The following is a 22,853-nucleotide window of genomic DNA, read 5'->3' on the forward strand; positions in this document are numbered from 1 at the left end:
TCCCTTACAGTACCAGCTGGGATGCACCGGAGTGGTGCATTCAATTGTTAACTTCAGTATTTCCTCCAAACCACCTTCCTCTGTGTATCTCTTAAAACCTTATTCCCTCAAAAATGCGCAAAGAAGTCCTACTATTCCCCAAAAGTCGACTCTGTTCATCTGGACGTAGCTTTTGTAGTGGAAGAAACGTTTCATCACTTGGATGAAGTCTCTTTAAAGAGAGGAGTTTCTTCCCAGCATTGTCAAATGCTTGCTTGGCATTGGTAGAGGGGTAATATTGTATAGTCTTTATTTTCTAATATAAAGCACCTAGAGCAAACTGCTGTGGTCAATTGGCACTTTATAAATAAAACAATTTTACAATCAATGCAAAAGACTATTGTGTTGATCCATTTGCAAAAACACAAATTGAGTAAATTCAGGACGACTCTCATTGTGAGCAAGTATTCTGTAAAGCTCACAACAGAAGCACAATGTGTAGTCCTGAAAGAGTCCCCCCAAAGGACAGCAGGACTTCTACAACTTATGAGAATTTGTAGAACAAAAACACTGAAGCAAAAACAGAATGAAAAATGAATCAAAACATCCCAAAAGTATCGTTTTGTTTTGTTGATGTTCCCTAAACCCTGCTTATCACTGACGACTCTTATGCAGCTACACAAAACATGAATTCAGTTGTGGTTGTTACTGATGTCAAAAGTCAAGTGTTTTTGTGTTTAGTTTAGTTGTTTAACTTAATAAAATTTCAGTTAGGTTTTTTTTTTTGAGTAATCCACAAAAAAAGATAAATAAATAAATAAAAATTGAGCAATTCCAAAGACTAAATTCTTTATAGCTGGACTAACTGCACTATTTCAGCAGGTTATTTAACAACACCAGAAATGTTGGTTTAGTAACGGTAAAGAGTAACGATAGTAAAGAAAAAACTCCAATGCTATTGCGTGAACATCCATGGTTTTCTTAAATCAGTTTCAAAAACCTCACAAAAACAAATCCAACATGACTAAAAACTGCTCGTGAAATTCCTCTCCCACTTTACATTACATATGTAACATTACAGTCGATCTACAAGACCTCTGATCTCGTTTCCATACACAGACGCAGGCAGACAGAAAAGGGACTCTTCTTGCCCAGAGAAAAAAGACGCTCTTAAGAGTACATACAAAAACACTCTGACGCAGTTTTATTTTGTTTTTTACAGTTTCGCTGAGACAAACACAAAACACAACTGACTTAGTTACAAATTAAAGCACTGCACTGTACAAAATATTTTATGAATTGTGCTGGTCAAGAACATTTATATTTATAATGCAGACCTTTTCCTCAAGTATACACAGAGACACAGTCACACAACCACACACACACACTCACAGGCCGGTGGACCTGTCCCAGTGACAGTATTATTCCAGTGGGGGTCTGAAGCAGTGCAGCAAATCAGCAGTTATTGTGATTTGAAACCAGCCCCTGCTACTCCATCCAGGTCTACTGAAACTCTGGGAACTGGTTCTGGTGGGATCTGTTCAGATATGGTTTGATGTAGACTGACATCGTTCAGATTGAACTGAAGTACACTTCAGCTCAGACCAGCGTTTCTCTTCTTTGATCCCTCCCCTGATTCTGCAGCCCATCTGTTTCTTCAGTGCTCTGAAAACACAAGATGAAACTCGGCTCAGGATTGAGCGACACAACGTGTTTAAAACTGCATCCTTCTCCCTCTGCTACTACAAAACCCACAAGATTTGTAAACTGAATGACTTATTTTCTACTGTTTTTGCTTGTTAAATTCGTTGGAGGCTTTTGATAAGAGATTGCTAAAATAGCCCATTGTCAGTGCCGTGTCCACACACAGCATCAGGACACGGCATTGTGAGTGCCGTGTCCTGATGGTGTGTGTGGAAAAGCTCAGGGCTCTAGAGCGACCTAGTTTCAATCCCCAGCTGTGGCGAGTGTGGAAAGACCACGGCCGGCGAAACTACATTTGTGACTGGTGCTAAAACATTTCGAACTAACACGCTGAAAAAGCACATGTATCCAGAAAACACATTATATACTGCGATAAATGCACTGTGTGTCCCCTCTCCCCGCCGCCTTTCAGGCAGCATCAAACAGGTTGTCAGAGGAGGCCGAGATGATGATTAAGTCTAACATTGCCGACAATATTCCCAAAGAAGATGTTCCGTTCACTAAGTTCAAGTCCGAAATAATTCTTCACAAGAAATTTGGCTTTAACATAAACCCCACGTACAGTAATGATGTCGCGTGCGCCCAGTTTACAGGTGTCACCGCAGACACACTAAGAGAAAAAAAAAGAAAAAAAAAAAAAGGTCAAATTACAGGAGTTGACCATCTGAGGGGTTTAAATTTCGTACGACGTTACATCTCTCTTCACTTGCATCCCAGTCATGGAAGCGTTGGAGGTAGTCCGTAAGAGATTACAGGATGACCCCAACCTCAGCAACAGGACCACTCTCAGCATCGACCAAGTGTGTTTGAACTGTGTCTTCATTCCACCTACTTCACATACAAGGGTCAGTTCTACAGGCAGAAACATGGGTGTGCCATGGGCTCCCCAGTTTCACCCATCGTGGCCAATTTGTACATGGAAGAAGTGGAAAAGAGGGCTTCGCTATCCTACCCTGGAACACCACCAAGCCATTGGTTCAGGTATGTGGATGACACCTGGGTGAAAATCAAATCTCAGGACGTACTACATTTCACGGATCACATTAACTCGGTGGACACATCAAATTCACCAGGGAGGATATGAAAGTGGCAGGTCAGCCTTCTTAGACTGTGAGATTTCCATCAGTAATGGGGGACATCTAAAAGCTGACGTGTACCGGAAACCTACACATACGGATCAGTATCTAAGGTTTGACTCTCATCATCCAGTGGAGCACAAACTGGGTGTCATCAGGACGCTACAACACAGAGCGAACACCATCCCCACTGACACAGGCTGCTGTGTCTGTGGGGATGGTGTTCGCTCTGGGAGGCAGAAGAACATCACATCAAGAAGGCCCTGAGTAAATGTGGTTATCCCAGCTGGACTTTTGTCAAAGCTGGGAAGGCACCTAAAGAAAGCTCCAGCCGATCCAGGAGAGAAGGACAACCGCTGCCCAGGTGAAAACCTGTAGTGATCCCATATGTGTCAGGAGTATCGGAACAGTTGAGACGCATTTTTTCTAAACACCGGGTCTCTGTGGCTTTTAAACCCCAAAACACGCTGCGCCAAAAATTGGTCCACCCCAAGGATCGGGTCCCCCGACACAAACAGAGTAACATAGTGTTCGCTGTTAAGTGCCAGGAGGATTGCCAGGATTTATACATCGGGGAAACCAAACAACCTCTGGCGAAGCGGATGGCACAACACAGAAGAGCAACCTCGTCAGGCCAGGACTCTGCAGTCTATTTACACCTACAGGCCAGTGGACACTCTTTCAATGATGAGGATGTACACATCCTGGACAGGGAGGAACGCTGGTTTGAGCGCGGAGTCAAGGAGGCCATTTACGTGAAAAGGGAAAGACCATCTCTGAATCGAGGAGGGGGCCTAAGGGTACATCTGTCACCATCTTACAATGCTGTGATTGCAGCCATTCCCCAACTCTCTGTGAATGGTACTCATAGCCATTGATCAGTGGACTTTGATCAGTGGGTTTTGGTCAGTGATTGTTGATCAATGGTCATGGGAATTTGCATAATTATGATTAAGGAACTGACCTCACAGCCCATTGTTCCTTCAGTGGGCTGGTTTCAGTCATTATGCAAATGTACTGTTTATAAGATTGGAAACCTGCAGTCAGCTGAGACTGAAGAAGTCACTTGGATGAGTGACGAAACGTTTCTCCCACAAAACGCTACGTCCAGATGAACAGAATCAACTTTTGGAGGTTTAAATTTCAGCTCAGTGAAGCACTTTAAGCACAAACACTTTTTCAGTAACTTATCTTTCTTGTTGAACTGAGCTCCAAATAAAGAACTTTGTGTTGACAAGATTGTTAGTTCATCATTAACAAATCAATATTGTCTGTATGGACAGCAATTAAAAAAAAAAAAAAAAAAAAAAAAAAGTAAAGAGGAAAAAAAAAGGGGGAAAAAGTGAACATGTAAAACTGTGGTGGTAAGTGATGTGGTTGAAAAATTTGGGTGCAGAAAATTTTTGTGCTGGCACCTCTGTCTCTACCCCACCTCTGGGAAAGTCCCCCAGCTTTCCCCTGTCCTCACATCTGAGGGGGTAAAAGGTCTTAACATCCAGCTTTATGTGTTAGAAATGATCACAGTGCTAAAACAGAGGTTTTTCCTATTTGATAGCAGTAAATCAGCTTTATTCTTAATCAAAAATCAATCAAAATGATAAGTTTTGTGTTCGATGAGAAATGCAGGATGAGACGGGAAAGTGTTCAGTGCGCATGCGCCAACCAGCATGCTGCCTGTTACAGTTGCTCCTGCTTTTTCTCTTTAGTTTAGCCTTTTTCTTTCCTATTCTTTATTTTCTTACTTATACTTTCGTCTGTTTTAATAACTTTCCTTCAATCATGTGTATTAAGAGAGTTTTTGTTCTGCTGGTGGCCGCAGAACTGTTTTACTTTTATCGAGGAACGTGGCTCAACTCCTACATGCTACACACAGGCTGTTTACTCTAGAGATCAGCTGATCGCCCTGATGCCGGCCGGCTCATCGGTCAGACCCACAGACGTACCAGCTGAAATCTGGAGGAAAACACATCAAGGATGCAGAGGTGTAGGACAGAAAAGGAGAAGGAAGGAGACAGCGAGACAGCGGAGGCTCGATGTGAGCAGGAGGTACAAACCGTGTCTGCCGTCTACAATAATGGGAAATGTTTGGTTGTTATCAAATAAAATCGAGGAGCTGACAGCGCAGGTACGGAGTCAGAGGGAATACCGGGAGTGTAGCCTGATGCGTTTCACCGAATCATGGATGCACTAGGATATTCCCAACAACGCATCCGTGGAAGGCTTCCACACTGTTCGGGCGGACAGGGATAGCGCCACGAGAGGTAAGCAGAAAGGAAGGGCTTGCTGTTCTTGTTAACAACCGGTGTTATAACCCTGCCTACATAACAATCAAAGAAATTTTGCTGCCCGGACATTGAACTGTGTGCTGTTGGACTCAGGCCGTATTATTTACCCAGGGAATTTAGCCATGTGATCTTGGTGGCTGTTTACGTTCCTCCCTCTGCTAACCCCACTGCTGCATGTGACACAATCCACTCCACATAGCCCGGTTACAGACTCAGCACCCAAGTGCCTTCATTGTGATCTCGGGTGACTTCAACCACATCACCTTGGACAATACATTATCAACATTCACACAATATGTGATTTGTCCTACCAGGGGGAGAGAATCTTACACCTCCTGTATGCTAATTTCAAGAACGTATACAGCGTAAACGTATTTTTGACTTTTCCAGTGCTGTCAACACCACCAGGCCGACCCTCCAGGGTGATAAGTTAACAGCGATGCAGGTGGATGCTTCTCTGGTGTCCTGGATTGTTGATTTCCTGACAGGAAGACGCGTCTTCCACATTGTGTGTCTGACAAGGTGATCAGCAACACAGGGGCACCACAAGGGACTGTCCTCTCCCCCTTCCTCTTCACCCTCTACACCACAGATTTCAGCCACCGCACAGAGACCTGCCATCTTCAGAAGTTCCCTGATGACTCTGCGGTGGTTGGAAGCATCAGCAGGGGTGATGAGAGAGTACCGGGCTGTGGTCGACTCCTTTGTCACGTTGAGCTGCAGATGATTCTGCTCACACCACGTGACAAAGACCAAGGAATTGACTGTGGAAGACCAGGAAACACTTGACCCCTGTTTCAATCCAGGGGGTCAACGTGGACATCGTGGAGGACTACAAACAATAAACTGGACTGGGTTAAAAACACTACTGCACTTTACAGGAAGGACCAGAATCGTCTCTGGACAGGTCAACAACTGTCGGACAATGCTCAGGATTTTCTATGAGTCTGTTGTGGTCACTGCTATCCTCTATGCTGTTGCATGCTGGGGCAGCAGGTTGAGGGCCACAGACGCCAACAGACTCAGTAAACTGATCCGTAAGGCCAGTAATGTTGTGGGGATGGAGCTGGACTCCCTTAAGGTGGTGTTGGGGAATGTTGTCCAAGATTAAGACAATGTTGGATAATACTTCCCACCCACTCCATGAGGTGCTGGCTAGCCACAGGAGCACGCTCAGTGGGAGACTGAGATTACCAAAACGCATCACTGAATGACACAAGAAGTCATTCCTGCCTGTGGACATCTCCCTGTACAACTCCTCCATCTAATACACTGTAAACACTGTAATAGCTGCACACGCTCTTTTCTACTCTGTAATATTCCTGTCAACATTCTGGATATTTATTTATAATCACCTCTGTCAATCTGTGATATTTATTATTGAGTGATTCATAGATATTGTGCATATTTCTTAAATCTAAATCTTTGTATCAAAATAAAGCTAAGCTAACTTGTGAGATTTCATAAGAGGTGTAAATATTGCAGCATATATTACGGTGTCAAAGTTTCTGTGTTCCAGCCTTAGTATGTAGATTCTTGCCTAATTTATTTATTTCTTTAGCATATAACCCCTTTAAAAATATGCTTTAGTTCACATTTTAATCCAGAAAAATGATTAATCAACATATAAACACCATCTGTGCAAAGATTTATGCTTCTAAACTGAAACAGAAAAATTCGTGTGGAGGTACGCAAGAACGAAACGAGAGCTACTACGTTTTTCTCCAACTTTAATCTCGGCTTCACACAACTGAACTCACAAGGCGGCAAACGCCTACAGCCAACACATTACCCCTCTCCTTCCCTTCTCACTGGGTGTGAATGGAGCCCCCTAGTGGTCCGCCCCTCTGCAAACACCCAGTAGGGTCTCTTACCAGTCCAGGACCGTGGGCTTAAGCAAACGGCCAGAACAGCTGAACAGCCCGGACTCCCGGACCCCTGGATGCGGTAACGCATGCACCGAGTCAATTACAATTTTTTCAGCATGTTTCTTCCTGTCTTTCTAACTTCTCTCCTCCTCATGTTGTCTCTCACCATTGGCCCTTAGTTGCAGTGCTCCTCCTCTGCTGTGAGATGCTGTAGATCTCCTGAAGCTGTTTTTTCTGGTCATCGCTGAGCGCAGCCGTCAAACAATGGTACCACGCTGGATCAGTACTCTGGACCCCTACAGACACAGACAGAAACACACACAGCAAAGCTCTAGTGTCACAGTGGTTTCATGCAGGCGTTATATACTGCTATATATAGGTTATACTGTGTTACAAAAAAGTTACTGAGTATCACATTTTTGTCAAGGACGGTCCCTATTAGTATCATCTGTGTTTATCCTGTTTCGTTACCAAACTACGTGGAAAAATAACTGCATAAAAACAGCAGACCAATGAACTGATCCCACTGGAATGTTTTTGTATGTGATATTAAAAAGTTTCAACTTCAACGAATCCAATCAGAGCAAGAATGTAAACATGCAGTTGCAATAGGCTGGTTTAAAATGGTTTCTGAAGGTTACAATAATGTCTTGTATTTGTCACAGTGAGTGAACAAATAAATATTTAACCCTCATAATGTCCTCCCGATTTCCATACACCTGCGGTCCTCAGGGGTCAAAAATGTCCCCATTTAATTTGAGTATTTCTTAACGTATAAAGTATAAATTGACAATCAATTCAGTGTTACACCTTAGTTTTACTTAAGACCAACACATTAATACATAATTTACCCAACATTTTACATTTTAGGGCCACCAGACCTTGTTTACATAAAGTGCACTGTGTTTTTGAGCGAAAATAAAATGAGAAAATAAAATATTTAAATGTTCAGATTATTTTGACTATCTGACTAACTACAGAGTGCTGTATGTTGAACTTTAGTGAGAAAGTTTTTTTGAACCATTTATAAATTTTAAATGGCAGCACATAATCACACCTGTGGTCCTCAGGGGTCAAAAATGTCCCCATCTGGTTTGATTGATACTTAATTAATATGAAGTGGATTTTTCCCCCACTTTTAATTAAAACTTAATTCAAACATTTTGACACTTTTTTTTTTATTCCATTTCAAATTTAAGTCTGATAAATCCTAATAAAAATGAATTTTTTCTTTGTTTTCGGGTAAAAAATAAATCAAATCATCAGTTATTGTGATTATCGTTTCACAACCAGAGTCGGTTGCTTTAACAGATGATCACAGACGGGTTTATGTCAAAGTTAATTTAGAAAGCTGTTTTTAAACTACTTCAAGTTTTTTACTGGCAGCAAATAATTACATCTGTTGTCCTCTGGGCTCAAAAATGACCCTGTTTGCTTTGACTGTTTATAAAGCCATAAGTATAAAATATCATCCATCTCTGTGTTTCAAGGTTTTATTCAACTTTATTCCAACTCATTACCTGACATTTTTCTATGTTTTGGCATGGTAGGAACACCAGGGCATGGGTCTGAGTGAAGGCAAACTTTCATGAGAACAAAGGTGTGTCCATATTTGACACAAGTGCAGGAGGAAGCTCAGGTTTATTCCTCTGCACTGGTCCCATCATGGACAGCTTTCTTTTCTGCAGTTGCAGGCCAAGGGTCATATAAAGTAAACAAGTTGTTACAGGTGATTGTTTTCTTTTGGAAACCTGCAATGTTAGGGACAACTCGTGTGTCCTGACTGCAGGCCAGACGGTTTGCCATCGTACACTAGCATGTTCCATGTACAGCTGGACCTGCATCACATACTGCCCATGTTTTTATCTCATAGTTCCCTGGTTTACTTGGGATGTTCTGTTGGAATAGACAGAGTCCTCTGAAGGGAACTTGGTGCTCATACACAGTCACGTCAGTACCAGGATCTTACATCACAGCAGGAGGAACACCCACTTGTTCCATACACCTCAAATGAGAGCACGTTTGTGTCATGAACGATGATCATCTATTGTGTCTTTATCAAGAAATTATATCCTTTTTGTGCTTCTATGATTAATCTTGTGTCACCTTTAAAACTTCTCTACCAGACTCAGGATGTCATAAACTGGCCGTAGCGACTCTACTGGATGCACAGCAGTAAGAATCAACACACCCACATGTGCCTACAGCTGCATTCAATCCATTTTTCTTCCTCTCTCGTTGTCCCTCCTTGTTCGTCATTGAGTTGGCTGTAGAGCAGGTCATCTGCTAATTGGATGGTTGTTGGTTCAATCTCTGTGTGCTCTAGTCTGGAGTTCTTACCAAGGTGTCCTTGGGCAAGTTACTGAACCCCAACTTGGTCTCTGATGCATCCATTGGCATGTGAACGTTAAAAAGGAGAATACAAGCAGAATACACTGTGTATAATGCTTTCAGTACTCGAGTAGAAAAGCCACTGAAGGAGTATGGGACCTGGCATCTGTGCTTGGACTGTGGTAGATTGTCTTTCTCTGTGGCACATGAGAGAGTCATGCATTGTCTGTCACTGGGAAGGACAGAAGACCAGATCAATGTTTCCAGACATTACTTCAAATATTCCTCTGTCTCAGCTGACTCCTCTTTCCTGCTTGATTCTTTGTCTTCATCATAATTGAAATGGAAGATGTGTAGTCCTCTGACACATCTTCTATTTCAGTTTCACATTCTGAAAACTCAAGAAACTTCCAGAAGCCCAGTCACTTTCTTTCCAAACTCCTCAGACAACCATGTCCTGGATGCCTGAGAACCTACTTGAACATAGTTCAGATTCTTCATCACTTTTCTTCACTTCATAGCCTTCTTCCACTTCTGCAGGTGGGTGATGTGCTTTTTCAGAGAAAGGGTAGCATGTGCTCTAAATATTGACAATATTTTCTATATCTTCTAACCCTGGATCTTCCTGAACATTGATTCCCTCTAGAGGACAATATGTGCTTTGTCCTACTGGTCATTGCTTTGCACAACATGGTAAAAAAAAGTATGCTCATCAAAGTATGCAAATCTCTAGTGCAATGGAGGCTTGTGAGCATACTTTCTGTGTATGTATTATTGTAGGGTCGACCTTACAATACGAAGCACTTTGATGCGACTGTTGTTTTGATTTGGCGCAGTATAAATAAAATTTCATTGAATATAGAGCACCTGCCTCCTCATTGTCCTGCCTGTTGTTGTTGTTGTTGTTGTTGTGGTTGTCATGACCAGTGCTTGACCCCACACATCAGTGATCCAAGATCAAAGATGTTTGAAAGCAGTATGTTGTGAAAATACGGCCTTTTGCAACACTTTGTACTTTGGGGTCATTTTTGTCCACGAGGACCACAGGTGTTATAAAATCCAATAAAAACCCCATAAATAAATCAAATTACTTAAAACTTATTCCAATCATGCATAGTATAGTAATGAATAACTTCTGTTATTTTCAGACCATTTGATGAATAAAAAACACATTTTTGATAGCAAAAGATTTCTTTAGAGGACAAAAATGACCCGTGGACAACACAAGGGTTAAGTAAAGAATAAAATGGTATAAAAGGAGAGGCAGTGGGTCTCAAACTGTAGTGCACCACAGTCACTCCAAGTAGGGCGTGGATGAGTAGGGGAGTGAAAGTGAGACAACTAAGAAGCATCACCTCCAAGTCAACAATATTCTTTAACAGCACCACAAAAACTACACACAGGTGGTTTGAAGAAGGGGCCACGCTGTTGACCCTTTTTCGAAACTTCCTAGATCTTAACGTGAGGTTGCACCTGAATGAGCCTGGTCCATGAAGCACCACGCTGCTTCCTAAAGGACCCAAAAATCTGCTCCCAATGTCCCGGAAACAAACAGTAAAGGTTATCTTAATGTCTGACTAACATGCGAATGATGACCTACTGAGCAGGGCAGAAGTGAAGAACTGATACTCGTCCTCTCCATTGTCGTAGTCCAGAGGCGTGCTGTACTCCTCCAGAGGCGTTCCCTCAAAACCATCGTCATCCCAATAGTCATCTTCATCGTCGTCGTCATCATCGCCTCCTTGGCCTGCTGGCATGCTGGACTGCTGCTGCATGGTGTTACAGTTCTCATTCACCTCATCTTCATCACTAGGAATCTCCTCTGCCGTAAACAAAAAAAAAAAAAAAAAAAACACAGCCATTTAGAATGAGGTACCAGGATTTAAAAATAAATTATTTTCAGCGTACAGTTTGATTTGGGGAGTGGCTCACAAACTAGTGCTGGCCCAGAAGAGGGGAACGGAGTCACTATAGGTGGGTCGTGGTCAACAGACCAACTGCTTATGGTTCTGACACCAAAGCAACTTTGTGAACAGGATCTTCCCAAGAGTTTTCCTATGTGAAAGAATACCACAACATCTTTTTGTAAGGGTGTAATGTAACCTTTAGTCTTTAGCTATTATAAAATTACAATCTAGGCAGGTAGGAAACCTGATAACACAGAGCAGTCTAATGAGACATTGTACTAGTTGTTGCTGGAATCTCTAAAGAAGCTGACAATTATAGTCAGCTTAGTCTTTTGTGTATTTCTACACAATGAGGATTCTTTTTTTTTTTTTGTAACGTTGGATCTTTAGCTTTAAAGTGGTTAAATATGGAGCCCCGCAAGGGACACTGGAGGGGGAAAAAAAACAAAAAAACCCCAAAAAAACCCAAAAATCCACACACACGAAAAGCATCTCGAGTTACTCTTGCGAGATCTCGTAAAATAGGCCACATCCTTTGCAGGTCACATTTGAAGGCCAAGTTGCTATCCTTCGTGCCCCAACCTATCCCAGAATTCATAGCGTGGCCCAGCCAATTCCAGTTTCCAAAAGTGGCAGCAGCTACTTAGTTTTAATATTACTCTTTCTGGGTCACAAAATAAACTTCTAAGATATTTTCAGCCGTGAATGTAGCTGTGTAAACTTCAAATATCTGCTCGGTTTATCAAGACATCACATATTTGCAAAAGTGCTCTGACGTTTTCGGAGACGTCTGTTACCCAGCAGCTCGAAGCTGACCGGGAGGTCGAGGCCCACTAGAGCCAGGGCGAACACCACACTCCCGGCACACCGTGCCTCGACCTCCCGGTCAGCTTCGAGCTGGCGCCCTCCGAAGGATGCAGCCTATTTTACGAGATCTTGCAAAAGTTAATCTTCTCCTTTTTTTTTTTGCCTCTAATGTCCCTTGTGGGGCTCTGTAGCTAAAAAACAAAAAAGCACTCAAAAATAAAAAATAAAAAAAAAAAAAACAAGAAAGTGTGGTTGGCATCACCAATGTTTAGAATTTTAAAAACTGTTGAATGTTGTAACATGACTACTGGGTAGAATAATGTAGTGCAGAATATTTGTGACATTTTATGTCCACCTTTCTCTGTCCAGCTAATAAAGATGGTGATAAAAAACAAAGGAAAGATAAGACAGCAGCGGTCACTGACCAGATTTCCTCATGAAAAACTGATTCAGTTAACGGCTGTGCTGGTTTTCATTTGACAAATGATTTCAATATTTTAGAACTTACTAATAAAAACAAAGGACAGAACAGCATAATACCTAACATTTAAATGATTGAAATATTGCAGAAGAGCATAACTAATACCCCAGGTTATTCAGAATGCTCACTGAACTATTCAACCAGTCACTGCCTGCATTTTAAAACTGACCACACAGCTGGCTACAACAAAATAAGAAACACATTTTAAATACATTAAATGTTAAAATGTGCACCAGTCAAGTTAACATTTATGATAACCGTTTCCTTCGTTGTTGTTGAACTGTGAGCTTTACTGACCTCTTGAAAAACTACTTCAGCTGTTAGTGAGGGGAGGAGCTGTTTGTCTGACTGCTGTGGTGCTGTGTGAAGCTGTGTGTCAGCTGGAGGGGCAAAGACGGCATAGTTGATATCGATATCGTTGCAAATGAGTATCTGAATTCAATATTAATTTTTAGTATCAATTGTTTTTGACAGCCCTGTTAAGAGAAAACTAATACACTCAAATCAAAATATTTACATTTCAGAGTAAAAGAATGATGCCTCAATCACAACAATAACAGCAAATACATTTGTGAGTGTGACCCACCAGAGGTAGAGAAGGTTTAAGGACCCAGTTCCTTTATTTTTAACCAAAGTAGAGCAGAGAGTGAGAAACATAGTGCAGCTAATTTAAACTCAGCGCTGGTGAGTTCAGTGGCTAATTCGACTGACTCTTTGCTTTCTTTCTGTCTGCATTTATTCAGTTTAAGTTTCTTCTGTTGTTGGTGCCAACATCCCGCTTTCTGCTCTCTATTCTCACCATTCTGGTCTTCATCTTGAGCCCCTGCACGGGCAAGCAGCTCTGGTTTGTTGATTAGGCGGGAGGCATTAATGTGTTTGAGGCCCAGGAAAAGGAGGAGAATGGAGGGGACAATCTGGGCAGCAACTGCATCCAGCACTGCTGGCCGGCTAGGAAGATCGATTAGCACACTCAGTCCGATGATGCACATCTTACGATCATGGAGTCTGTAGAGTGAATCAGAAGAAGGACAGTTTCTGAGAAAGAAGGCTTTTGTTTTAAAAATAAATAAATAAATGAATAAGTGTTCACACAAATTAAACTGTCATCTGTTAATTAAAAGAATTCATGAATGAACACCTGTTGGTATGTGGGTGCCCATTACAGAGCTGGAGTTACAGTGATGCTAGACTGGAAGTCGGGGAAAAATAGTCTGGATTTGCTCAAAGTTCAGAAAAACAGATACAAACATTTCTAAATCTAAGGAAATGTTCACGTGGACATAGTGTCTCTATGGTTCAGTGATGAACATTTCTCACTGATTAGCTGTGAAATTTCTTCATTTTTGTGTAAAAAAAACTACTTCTTTGTCCAACTGGTCAAGCCTTCTGGATTTTCTTGTTATTACTGCAGGATCTTTACCTCACAATATAAAGCGCTTTGAAGCAATAAAACTGAATTAAACTGCCCCCCCTTCATAGCAATCACAGTTTCACTCAAAAACTTCACAACATGAAATTTTTTGAATCATAGGAGAACATTTATCCAGAATTTCTCTGCCCTAACTCAGTAGTTAGCAACAAAGGACCTTCTTTGCTGCCTTACCCCAAGAAGAATTCAGTGTCATTCATCCACTGGTTGATGAAGTGTGTGGTTATGGGCTGCGGGTTGTGTGGAAAGTGCATATTGTCCATCGTATGGATGAGCAGGGCTGGATTGTAGTAGAGAGCAGCAATGGCAACCTGGAGACACATTGTCCTCAGCTCACTGGATTTCACCCCCCGCATCAAACGCTCAAGCACTGCCTCCACGAAAAGAGGGATGCACTGTAGAAACAAAAGAGCAGAAAATATTTTACTGTTTCCTCAGAATGTCAGCATCAACATGTGGTTTGAACCACAGTGTGTGTAGAAATATGCAGGTGAACAAACTGACATGACTCTGGCTTTCCAGCTTTGGGCATAATTACACCGACAGATAGAAACACTTAGCGACACTTTAGTGTTCTGGCTGCAGGACGTTAGAAATAAAAGAAACAGTGCTGGCTGTGTGATAAGTGCAAAATAAAGGTACAGAGCTGCACCTGACCTGGTCAATGCCTCTGCCTTTGCACTGCAGGATGATAACCTCCAACAGTTTGGCTGCATGACACTCTGCATCCTCGCCTGAATCCATGGACAATACCTTAAACAAAAAGGCTTACTGGTCACAATACAGCAACAATATTGGAAAAAAAGCTGGATGTTTGTTCCTGATGATATTTCTGTGAACCACAGTTCAATATATCTGGAGCCAGACCTTTTTGCACATACTGTAGATGACCTCTAAGTGCTTCGGACTGGACAGAAGCATGTCCGTGTCCACAGTAACGTAGTTGTGCAAAAGTGGCATCATATCTGTGACATAAACACAATTCATACTTTGAATCACCAACAGTGTTTTCATATAAGCTTTATCCAACATTAATCATGAGTTTTATTATTCAAGTTGTTGTTTTTTATGTTAATAGTCATTTTTGTTTCATATTCTTGGAACTATGTGACACAACCCCCGTGTATTCACACGAAAATCATTTGAATCATCTGCAGCTATCTGGGTTTTCACAGAGACATGTAAAAATACCAACACAGCATTCAAACCTACAACACACAAATATGTATTTTTTTTTATAAATATGGAAATAGGCTGATTTGTAACTGTCTTAATGTGGCTACACGTCACTTTTTTGTTGTCACCAAATTGTGGTTTCACAGCTATTGTGATAACTGAAAAATTGTTTTATTATTAATATTTTAAATGTGTGAAATATGTGCTTGTTTCTGCCTCTCGGGTGAAAATTTCCTCCGTTTCCTGTTGGACACAGTGAACTGAATTTCTGGGCAGCTGCAGATGGTTAATTAGGTTAAATAAAACATTTAGAAGGATGTTGGAACTTAAGCAGACGTATTTTATATAATTTGAAAATTTATGGACAAAACAACACGAATACAACTTCTGCTCCGATCTAGGAGGAAAATACCACGTACAGTTAGTGGAGATGAAACCAAAACTGGGTGTAGGACATACCTGTGAAGTAATCAAAGCAGTCATGCTGGAAGACCTCATACAGGACGCCTAACAGCTGCCACATCTGGGGGGAGATGGTCTGACAGGTAAGGCCAAATGCCAGTGACAGGATCTCCTCATAGAATTCTGCAGTGGTTAAAGAATGACAATGATATTCTGCCACGTCGTTGAGATACAAGAGAAAGACAATGAAACACCTCTAACAGGAAACAGAGTCATCTCGGTGCCTGTTTACAGACCACTCAGCATGAACATGCAATCTCTACACATATTTCCATTAAATGTAGCTGCAGGAGATAAAAAGTGACACCAGTGTATGAGACTGCTTTCCTTTGAGTAGAGACATGGAAAAATTAACTAATCTAGAGATCACTACGGCTCTTAATAAAGATAGCAAGGACTGTATTTACTTGAAATAACAAAATTAATTCATTAACAAAATTTGGAACACTTGCAATATCTAAGGCAAGGGAAAAGTGTGAAAATGTGGAGGAAGCCAGAATTTGAAAAGGGAGGCCCGCCCCACCCAAAAACAAACAAAAAAAAAAAACAACAACACACTCTTTGGACTGCCCGTGCACACACACCTGCCATACCTATGATGGGTTTCTGCAAGACCAGGCCAATCACCTGCAAACAGATCCCCTCTAGCTGCTGGGTGATCTGAGAGATGAAAAGAAATAAAGCATCAAATATTACATTCACCACTGTCCCAAGATCAAATACTTATTGCTGTGTGCGCCTTAGACCTCTTTGTGGTCTTCCATTACGGTGAGGATGGTGTCAATTGTACTGAGGATACCAAGAGCCATAACAGTCTTATCTTCGTTCTCTTCGTACTCCTCACTCTGTAGAACTCTTGTGAAGATCTCTGCCTGCCGAACACACACAGTGGTATTTCACATCACTTCACTGACCTTGATTCATTTTGTGGACATCTACATTAATCCTAACTCTTGCCTTGCCCTGATTTTTTTCACGAGTCTTACCCCAGATCACAGCTAGACTTAAAATACAGTGGCTTGCAAAAGTATTCGGCCCCCTTGAACTTTCCCACATTTTGTCACATTACAGCCACAAACATGAATCAATTTTATTGGAATTCCACGTGAAAGACCAATACAAAGTGGTGAACACGTGAGAAGTGGAACGAAAATCATACATGATTCCAAACATTTTTTACACATAAATAACTGCAAAGTGGGGTGTGCGTAATTATTCAGCCCCCTGAGTCAATACTTTGTAGAACCACCTTTTGCTGCAGTTACAGCTGCCAGTCTTTTAGGGTATGTCTCTACCAGCTTTGCCCATTCTTCTTTGCAAAACAGCTCCAGCTCAGTCAGATTAGATGGACAGCATTTGTGAACAGCAGTTTTCAGATCTTGCCACAGATTCTGGATTGGATTTAGATCTGGACTTTGACTGGGCCATTCTAACACATGGATATGTTTTGTTTTAAACCATTCCATTGTTGCCCTGGCTTTATGTTTAGGGTCGTTGTCCTGCTGGAAGGTGAACCTCCGCCCCAGTCTCAAGTCTTTTGCAGACTCCAAGAGGTTTTCTTCCAAGATTGCCCTGTATTTGGCTCCATCCATCTTCCCATCAACTCTGACCAGCTTCCCTGTCCCTGCTGAAGAGAAGCACCCCCAGAGCATGATGCTGCCACCACCATATTTGACAGTGGGGATGGTGTGTTCAGAGTGATGTGCAGTGTTAGTTTTCTGCCACACATAGCGTTTTGCATTTTGGTCTCATCTGACCAGAGCACCTTCTTCCACATGTTTGCTGTGTCCCCCACATGGCTTGTGGCAAACTGCAAACGGGACTTCTTATGGTTTTCTGTTAACAATGGCTTTCTTCTTGCCACTCTTCCATAAAGGCCAACTTTGTGCAGTGCACAACTAATAGTTGTCCTATGGACAGATTCCCCCACCTGAGCTGTAGATCTCTGCAGCTCGTCCAGAGTCACCATGGGCCTCTTGGCTGCATTTCTGATCAGCGCTCTCCTTGTTCGGCCTGCGAGTTTAGGTGGACGGCCTTGTCTTGGTAGGTTTACAGTTGTGCCATACTCCTTCCATTTCTGAATGATGGCTTGAACAGTGCTCCGTGGGATGTTCAAGGCTTGGGAAATCTTTTTGTAGCCTAAGCCTGCTTTAAATTTCTCAATAACTTTATCCCTGACCTGTCTGGTGTGTTCTTTGGACTTCATGGTGTTGTTGCTCCCAATATTCTCTTAGACAACCTCTGAGGCCGTCACAGAGCAGCTGTATTTGTACTGACATTAGATTACACACAGGTGCACTCTATTTAGTCATTAGCACTCATCAGGCAACGTCTATGGGCAACTGACTGCACTCAGACCAAAGGGGGCTGAATAATTACGCACACCCCACTTTGCAGTTATTTATTTGTAAAAAATGTTTGGAATCATGTATGATTTTCCTTCCACTTCTCACGTGTACAGGTCCTTCTCAAAAAATTAGCATATTGTGATAAAGTTCATTATTTCCTGTAATGTACTGATAAACATTAGACTTTCATATTTTTTAGATTCATTACACACAACTGAAGTAGTTCAAGCCTTTCATTGTTTTAATATTGATGATTTTGGCATACATAACTCATGAAAACCCCAAATTCCTATCTCAAAAAATTAGCATATTTCATCCGACCAATAAAAGAAAAGTGTTTTTAATACAAAAAAAGTCAACCTTCAAATAATTATGTGGAGTTATGCACTCAATACTTGGTCGGGAATCCTTTTGCAGAAATGACTGCTTCAGTGCAGCGTGGCATGGAGGCAATCAGCCTGTGGCACTGCTGAGGTGTTATGGAGGCCCAGGATGCTTCGATAGCGGCCTTAAGCTCATCCAGAGTGTTGGGACTTGCGTCTCTCAACTTTCTCTTCACAATATCCCACAGATTCTCTATGGGGTTCAGGTCAGGAGAGTTGGCAGGCCAATTGAGCACAGTAATACCATGGTTAGTAAAGCATTTACCAGTGGTTTTGGCACTGTGAGCAGGTGCCAGGTCGTGCTGAAAAATGAAATCTTCATCTCCATGAAGCTTTCCATCGGATGGAAGCATGAAGTGCTCCAAAATCTCCTGATAGCTAGCTGCATTGACCCTGCCCTTGATAAAACACAGTGGACCAACACCGGCAGCTGACATGGCACCCCAGACCATCACTGACTGTGGGTACTTGACACTGGACTTCAGGCATTTTGGCATTTCCCTCTCCCCAGTCTTCCTCCAGACTCTGGCACCTTGATTTCCGAATGACATGCAAAAGTTGCTTTCATCCGAAAAAAGTACTTTGGACCACTGAGCAACAGTCCAGTGCTGCTTCTCTGTAGCCCAGGTCAGGCGCTTCTGCCGCTGTTTCTGGTTCAAGAGTGGCTTGACCTGGGGAATGCAGCACCTGTAGCCCATTTCCTGCACACGCCTGTACACGGTGGCTCTGGATGTTTCTACTCCAGACTCAGTCCACTTCTTCCGCAGGTCCCCCAAGGTCTGGAATCGGTTCTTCTCCACAATCTTCCTCAGGGTCCGGTCACCTCTTCTCGTTGTGCAGCGTTTTCTGCCACACTTTTTCCTTCCCACAGACTTCCCACTGAGGTGCCTTGATACAGCACTCTGGGAACAGCCTATTCGTTCAGGAATTTCTTTCTGTGTCTTACCCTCTTGCTTGAGGGTGTCAATGATGGCCTTCTGGACAGCAGTCAGGTCGGCAGTCTTACCCATGATTGCGGTTTTGAGTAATGAACCAGGCTGGGAGTTTTTAAAAGCCTCAGGAATCTTTTGCAGGTGTTTAGAGTTAATTCGTTGATTCAGATGGTTAGGTTAATAGCTCGTTTAGAGAACCTTTTCATGATATGCTAATTTTTTGAGATAGGAATTTGGGGTTTTCATGAGTTATGTATGCCAAAATCATCAATATTAAAACAATGAAAGGCTTGAACTACTTCAGTTTTGAGTAATGAATCTAAAATATATGAAAGTCTAATGTTTATCAGTACATTACAGGAAATAATGAACTTTATCACAATATGCTAATTTTTTGAGAAGGACCTGTACACCACTTTGTGTTGGTCTTTCACGTGGAATTCCAATAAAATTGATTCATGTTTGTGGCTGTAATGTGACAAAATGTGGGAAAGTTCAAGGGGGCCGAATACTTTTGCAAGCCACTGTAAAACCAACTTAACCTAAAAGTAGCCTTGTCTTTGTCTTAACCAAGTTTTCTGAACAAATAACAAATGTCCAAGCATAGATTAGAACATTCAACAAGAGAGACTCAGGAGAAGAAAAACAAAACACCCCACAATCAAACACCCAAAAGAAAATCTGGATGCTGCATACTTCCTTAATACCTGATTAAGCTACAAAATAAGTCTGTGCTGTCCTCCTACCAGGTTCTGTGTCATGTCTACAGCGATGACGGCCACTTCCTGGTTGTACTCGCAGATCATTTTCTGAATGACGTTGGTCAGGTCATCGTTCTCCGTTTCTCTGACCACATGCAGAAGCTCCTGCATGACTTGCCGAATGTAAGGCCTGATGTACAGCTTGGCTTTATAGTGAAAAAAGATTGAGTGAGAAAATGAGAATAAATCTCTGTATGGGAGATGATCATATTTGCACTTATCAGTGTTTAGTTTCTACCAATATTCATAAGTGCTTCTACTAGTACAATGACAACCAGTCTCTAATCCCTAATTAAAGGAATACCCATTCTCCTTTCTTACACACATAGTATTTTTAAATGTAAGCTTGGGCCTGTGATGGTAAAGAAAATAAAACCAAACTTTACAAGAAAAAAAAATCTGAAAAATTGAACCCAATATCACGTTACTTTTCAAGGTTATTATAACTTCCTGCTAATACCTCCCTCAAAACATTCATTTTCACAACCCTGTGATGGGACTGATTCTGATTTCTGTGAAGCTGGTAAAGTGCATTGTACAAATCTCAGCTTTAAAACACAGCAGCAAATCAGTTGTCCTCCACAGACCTTGTTCCTGGTTGCTGACCAGCGTCTGCAGAGCGATGGCAGCCTCCACCTTGACAGGCATCTCTTTGTCATCTATCAGATCCTGTTTGACCAACTCCACGGCATTCCTCAGCACCAGCTCGTCATGGAAACGCAGCGGACTGAAGGAGTGCAATACCCAGCAGGACTAACAAAGGAGAGTATCCCAAGTTTGTACAGCATCCATACAATTTTCACCTTAGTCAAATTTGTGAAACCACCACCACCATAATTGTCTACTGCTGCCGTCAGCGATTCCCCCCACCAGATGCACCACTCTGGTCTGCAGTACACCTGGTGTGCTGAAGAGACTAAAACAATAACTCACATTGACTAAACGGACCACCCTGCAGGACTGAAGAGAAGAGAGCCAGTCGATGCGTTAAAGGAATAAAATAAAAAACAGTTCCTTTGTGAACATTTTAGCAACGACAACCCTCAACGAGTTACCATTTTCCAAGTAGTCACTGCAGGCTTTACCACAGACTATGTGTCTATAGTTCTGTGAGATTAACATTTGGACCCATTTCTGACACATCTGCTGAAAGCAGTACAGCACTAGTCCACATCAGCTTCTAATGCAGCTTGTAAATAATGTAAATAATTCCTCAAAAAAGGTTATCTTATCTTTAAGTTTCATTTAATGAAAATATGCCCTACCAGTGGTTATTGCATACTTTTCATTAGTTGCAATAGCCACTGGAATACATATACCAGATTCAAATATATTGGAATTATTCAAGTTTAGGTCCTAAACCCAAATGATGAGTTTGTACATGCATGCAGTTCAATTTAATATATAACTCAAATACCTTAACTGGACATAATATGGTTTTATTTTGAGTTTTATGAAATAAACACAGGGTGAAAATTATACATACAGGATTAAAATGCACCCACATTATTCATTCAGTGGTGATACAGGTTAAGAAAAGTATGAACTTTTCTTTTCTTATTAGCCATCATGACACTCTTACACTGCTCTACAAAGGAGGGAGGAAGGTTCACTCACCCTGGCACGCAGGTAACCCAAAGGAGAATTAAGCAAGGGGAAGACGTAGTTCTGAAGCATTAGCTCCATTTGCTCCCTGTACAGCCGCTTCTGTAGGACCAGACATACAGAAATGCAGCGAATCTTGAAGCTGATTACTTGATAAAAGTGCTCGTTAGAGTTCCATCCAGATGTGTGTCTCTGTGTACCTTAAGTAAGAGCTCAGCCAGAGCTCCGATGCAGTGCAGCGCTCCGTCCGTCCTGCAAGGATCAGCAGAGGGGTCCATCAGGATACGATGGCAGAACTCCATCATTTGAGGCAGAACCTGTTAAAATGAATAAAGGACATGCTGCAGATTACATTCAAAAGATCTGTGTGCAGAAACTAAAGCTTGAGGCTTACAGACAAAACATAAGCGATATCTTCTGACACGGGTAATAAAAATAAAGTACACTGGCAGGAAAAGTGAAAAACAGTCCTTTTTTCATGTGGTGGAATAAACTATAATATAATATCAATATCCCTGGGCAAAGGGCTAGTTGCCACATATTGTGTACAAGCACTCTGGTTCCTGTGGATGTGCGCTATCATGACCCCCCTCACCCCCTCCTCACCTCTTTCCTCTTGCGTGCAGCTTTACACAGCAGGCTCTGGGCAGCAGTGACTGGGAGAGCATGGTCATCATAGAGGTCTAGATACAAAGATGCATACTCTCAAAAATAACATATTCCAAGACATGACATGCACTCACCTTCACCACTCAATATTATAGCAATGGCCAAAACCCATTCACTTTCTCTCAGTTTTACTTTTAGGGTTGGTTTTTTTTTTTGGTAGGCAAACTCCAAACTCACATATACTGCTGTTGCCTTTGCAATCTGCAGATTACAGACACATGGGGACCCCACTGTTCCTGTGCAGAGCAGTAGGGGAACCATAGCAACACTAAGCAGAGACTCCAGAGTGTGGAGAAGTAATTCAAGACTAAAATTCTAGTATCATAACAACCCCAATACCAGGATACTTGAACACTTACTGAACTTCATACGGATATACTCATATGGATCCTCTTGCCATAGTTTCTCGTCCTCGTCTTTGTAGCACATAAGAGGGAAGATGACCTCCTGGCATATGGTCTATATGAAACAATAGTCTTCATAATATTAATGAGATTAAAGATGATTCAAGAGGGAAAAATAAGACTGGCTTTATTAAAATAAATAGACAATAAAAATGACCAGAGTGGAAAAAGTAGGGCAGAAATTTGTAACCCTATGTGAATGATTAAATGATGAAATCACAGACAGAACAACTTTCAGTCAGCATC

The 22,853-nt window shown here is 41.8% G+C and overlaps 1 protein-coding gene across 4 annotated transcripts in view; it reads right to left on the bottom strand.

Annotated features, from left to right (window-relative positions):
• Positions 1 to 1,160: 1,160 nt before the first annotated feature.
• ipo8 (importin 8) overlaps positions 1,161 to 22,853 on the bottom strand; it is a 33,924-nt gene continuing 12,231 nt past the window's right edge. The window contains exons 10-25 of one of the 4 annotated variants that reach the window (XM_063501317.1): positions 22,563 to 22,662; positions 22,141 to 22,217; positions 21,735 to 21,851; positions 21,547 to 21,636; positions 20,517 to 20,682; positions 19,915 to 20,075; positions 16,252 to 16,377; positions 16,099 to 16,165; positions 15,503 to 15,628; positions 14,735 to 14,832; positions 14,525 to 14,620; positions 14,042 to 14,262; positions 13,238 to 13,443; positions 10,844 to 11,065; positions 7,079 to 7,208; positions 1,161 to 1,644 (exon numbers count right to left, since the gene is read on the bottom strand). In XM_063501317.1, the coding sequence (XP_063357387.1) occupies position 1,644; positions 7,079 to 7,208; positions 10,844 to 11,065; positions 13,238 to 13,443; positions 14,042 to 14,262; positions 14,525 to 14,620; positions 14,735 to 14,832; positions 15,503 to 15,628; positions 16,099 to 16,165; positions 16,252 to 16,377; positions 19,915 to 20,075; positions 20,517 to 20,682; positions 21,547 to 21,636; positions 21,735 to 21,851; positions 22,141 to 22,217; positions 22,563 to 22,662 (2,004 nt within the window). In that variant the 3' untranslated portion in view covers positions 1,161 to 1,643. Of the gene's footprint in view, positions 1,645 to 7,078; positions 7,209 to 10,843; positions 11,066 to 11,194; positions 11,299 to 12,735; positions 12,819 to 13,237; positions 13,444 to 14,041; positions 14,263 to 14,524; positions 14,621 to 14,734; positions 14,833 to 15,502; positions 15,629 to 16,089; positions 16,166 to 16,251; positions 16,378 to 19,914; positions 20,076 to 20,516; positions 20,683 to 21,546; positions 21,637 to 21,734; positions 21,852 to 22,140; positions 22,218 to 22,562; positions 22,663 to 22,853 lie in introns of those variants that run through there. The other 3 variants (XM_063501316.1, XM_063501319.1, XM_063501318.1) reach the window with 3 other exon arrangements.

This window comes from Pelmatolapia mariae, linkage group LG17 (genome assembly GCF_036321145.2).
Source record: "Pelmatolapia mariae isolate MD_Pm_ZW linkage group LG17, Pm_UMD_F_2, whole genome shotgun sequence".
NCBI lineage: Eukaryota > Metazoa > Chordata > Actinopteri > Cichliformes > Cichlidae > Pelmatolapia > Pelmatolapia mariae.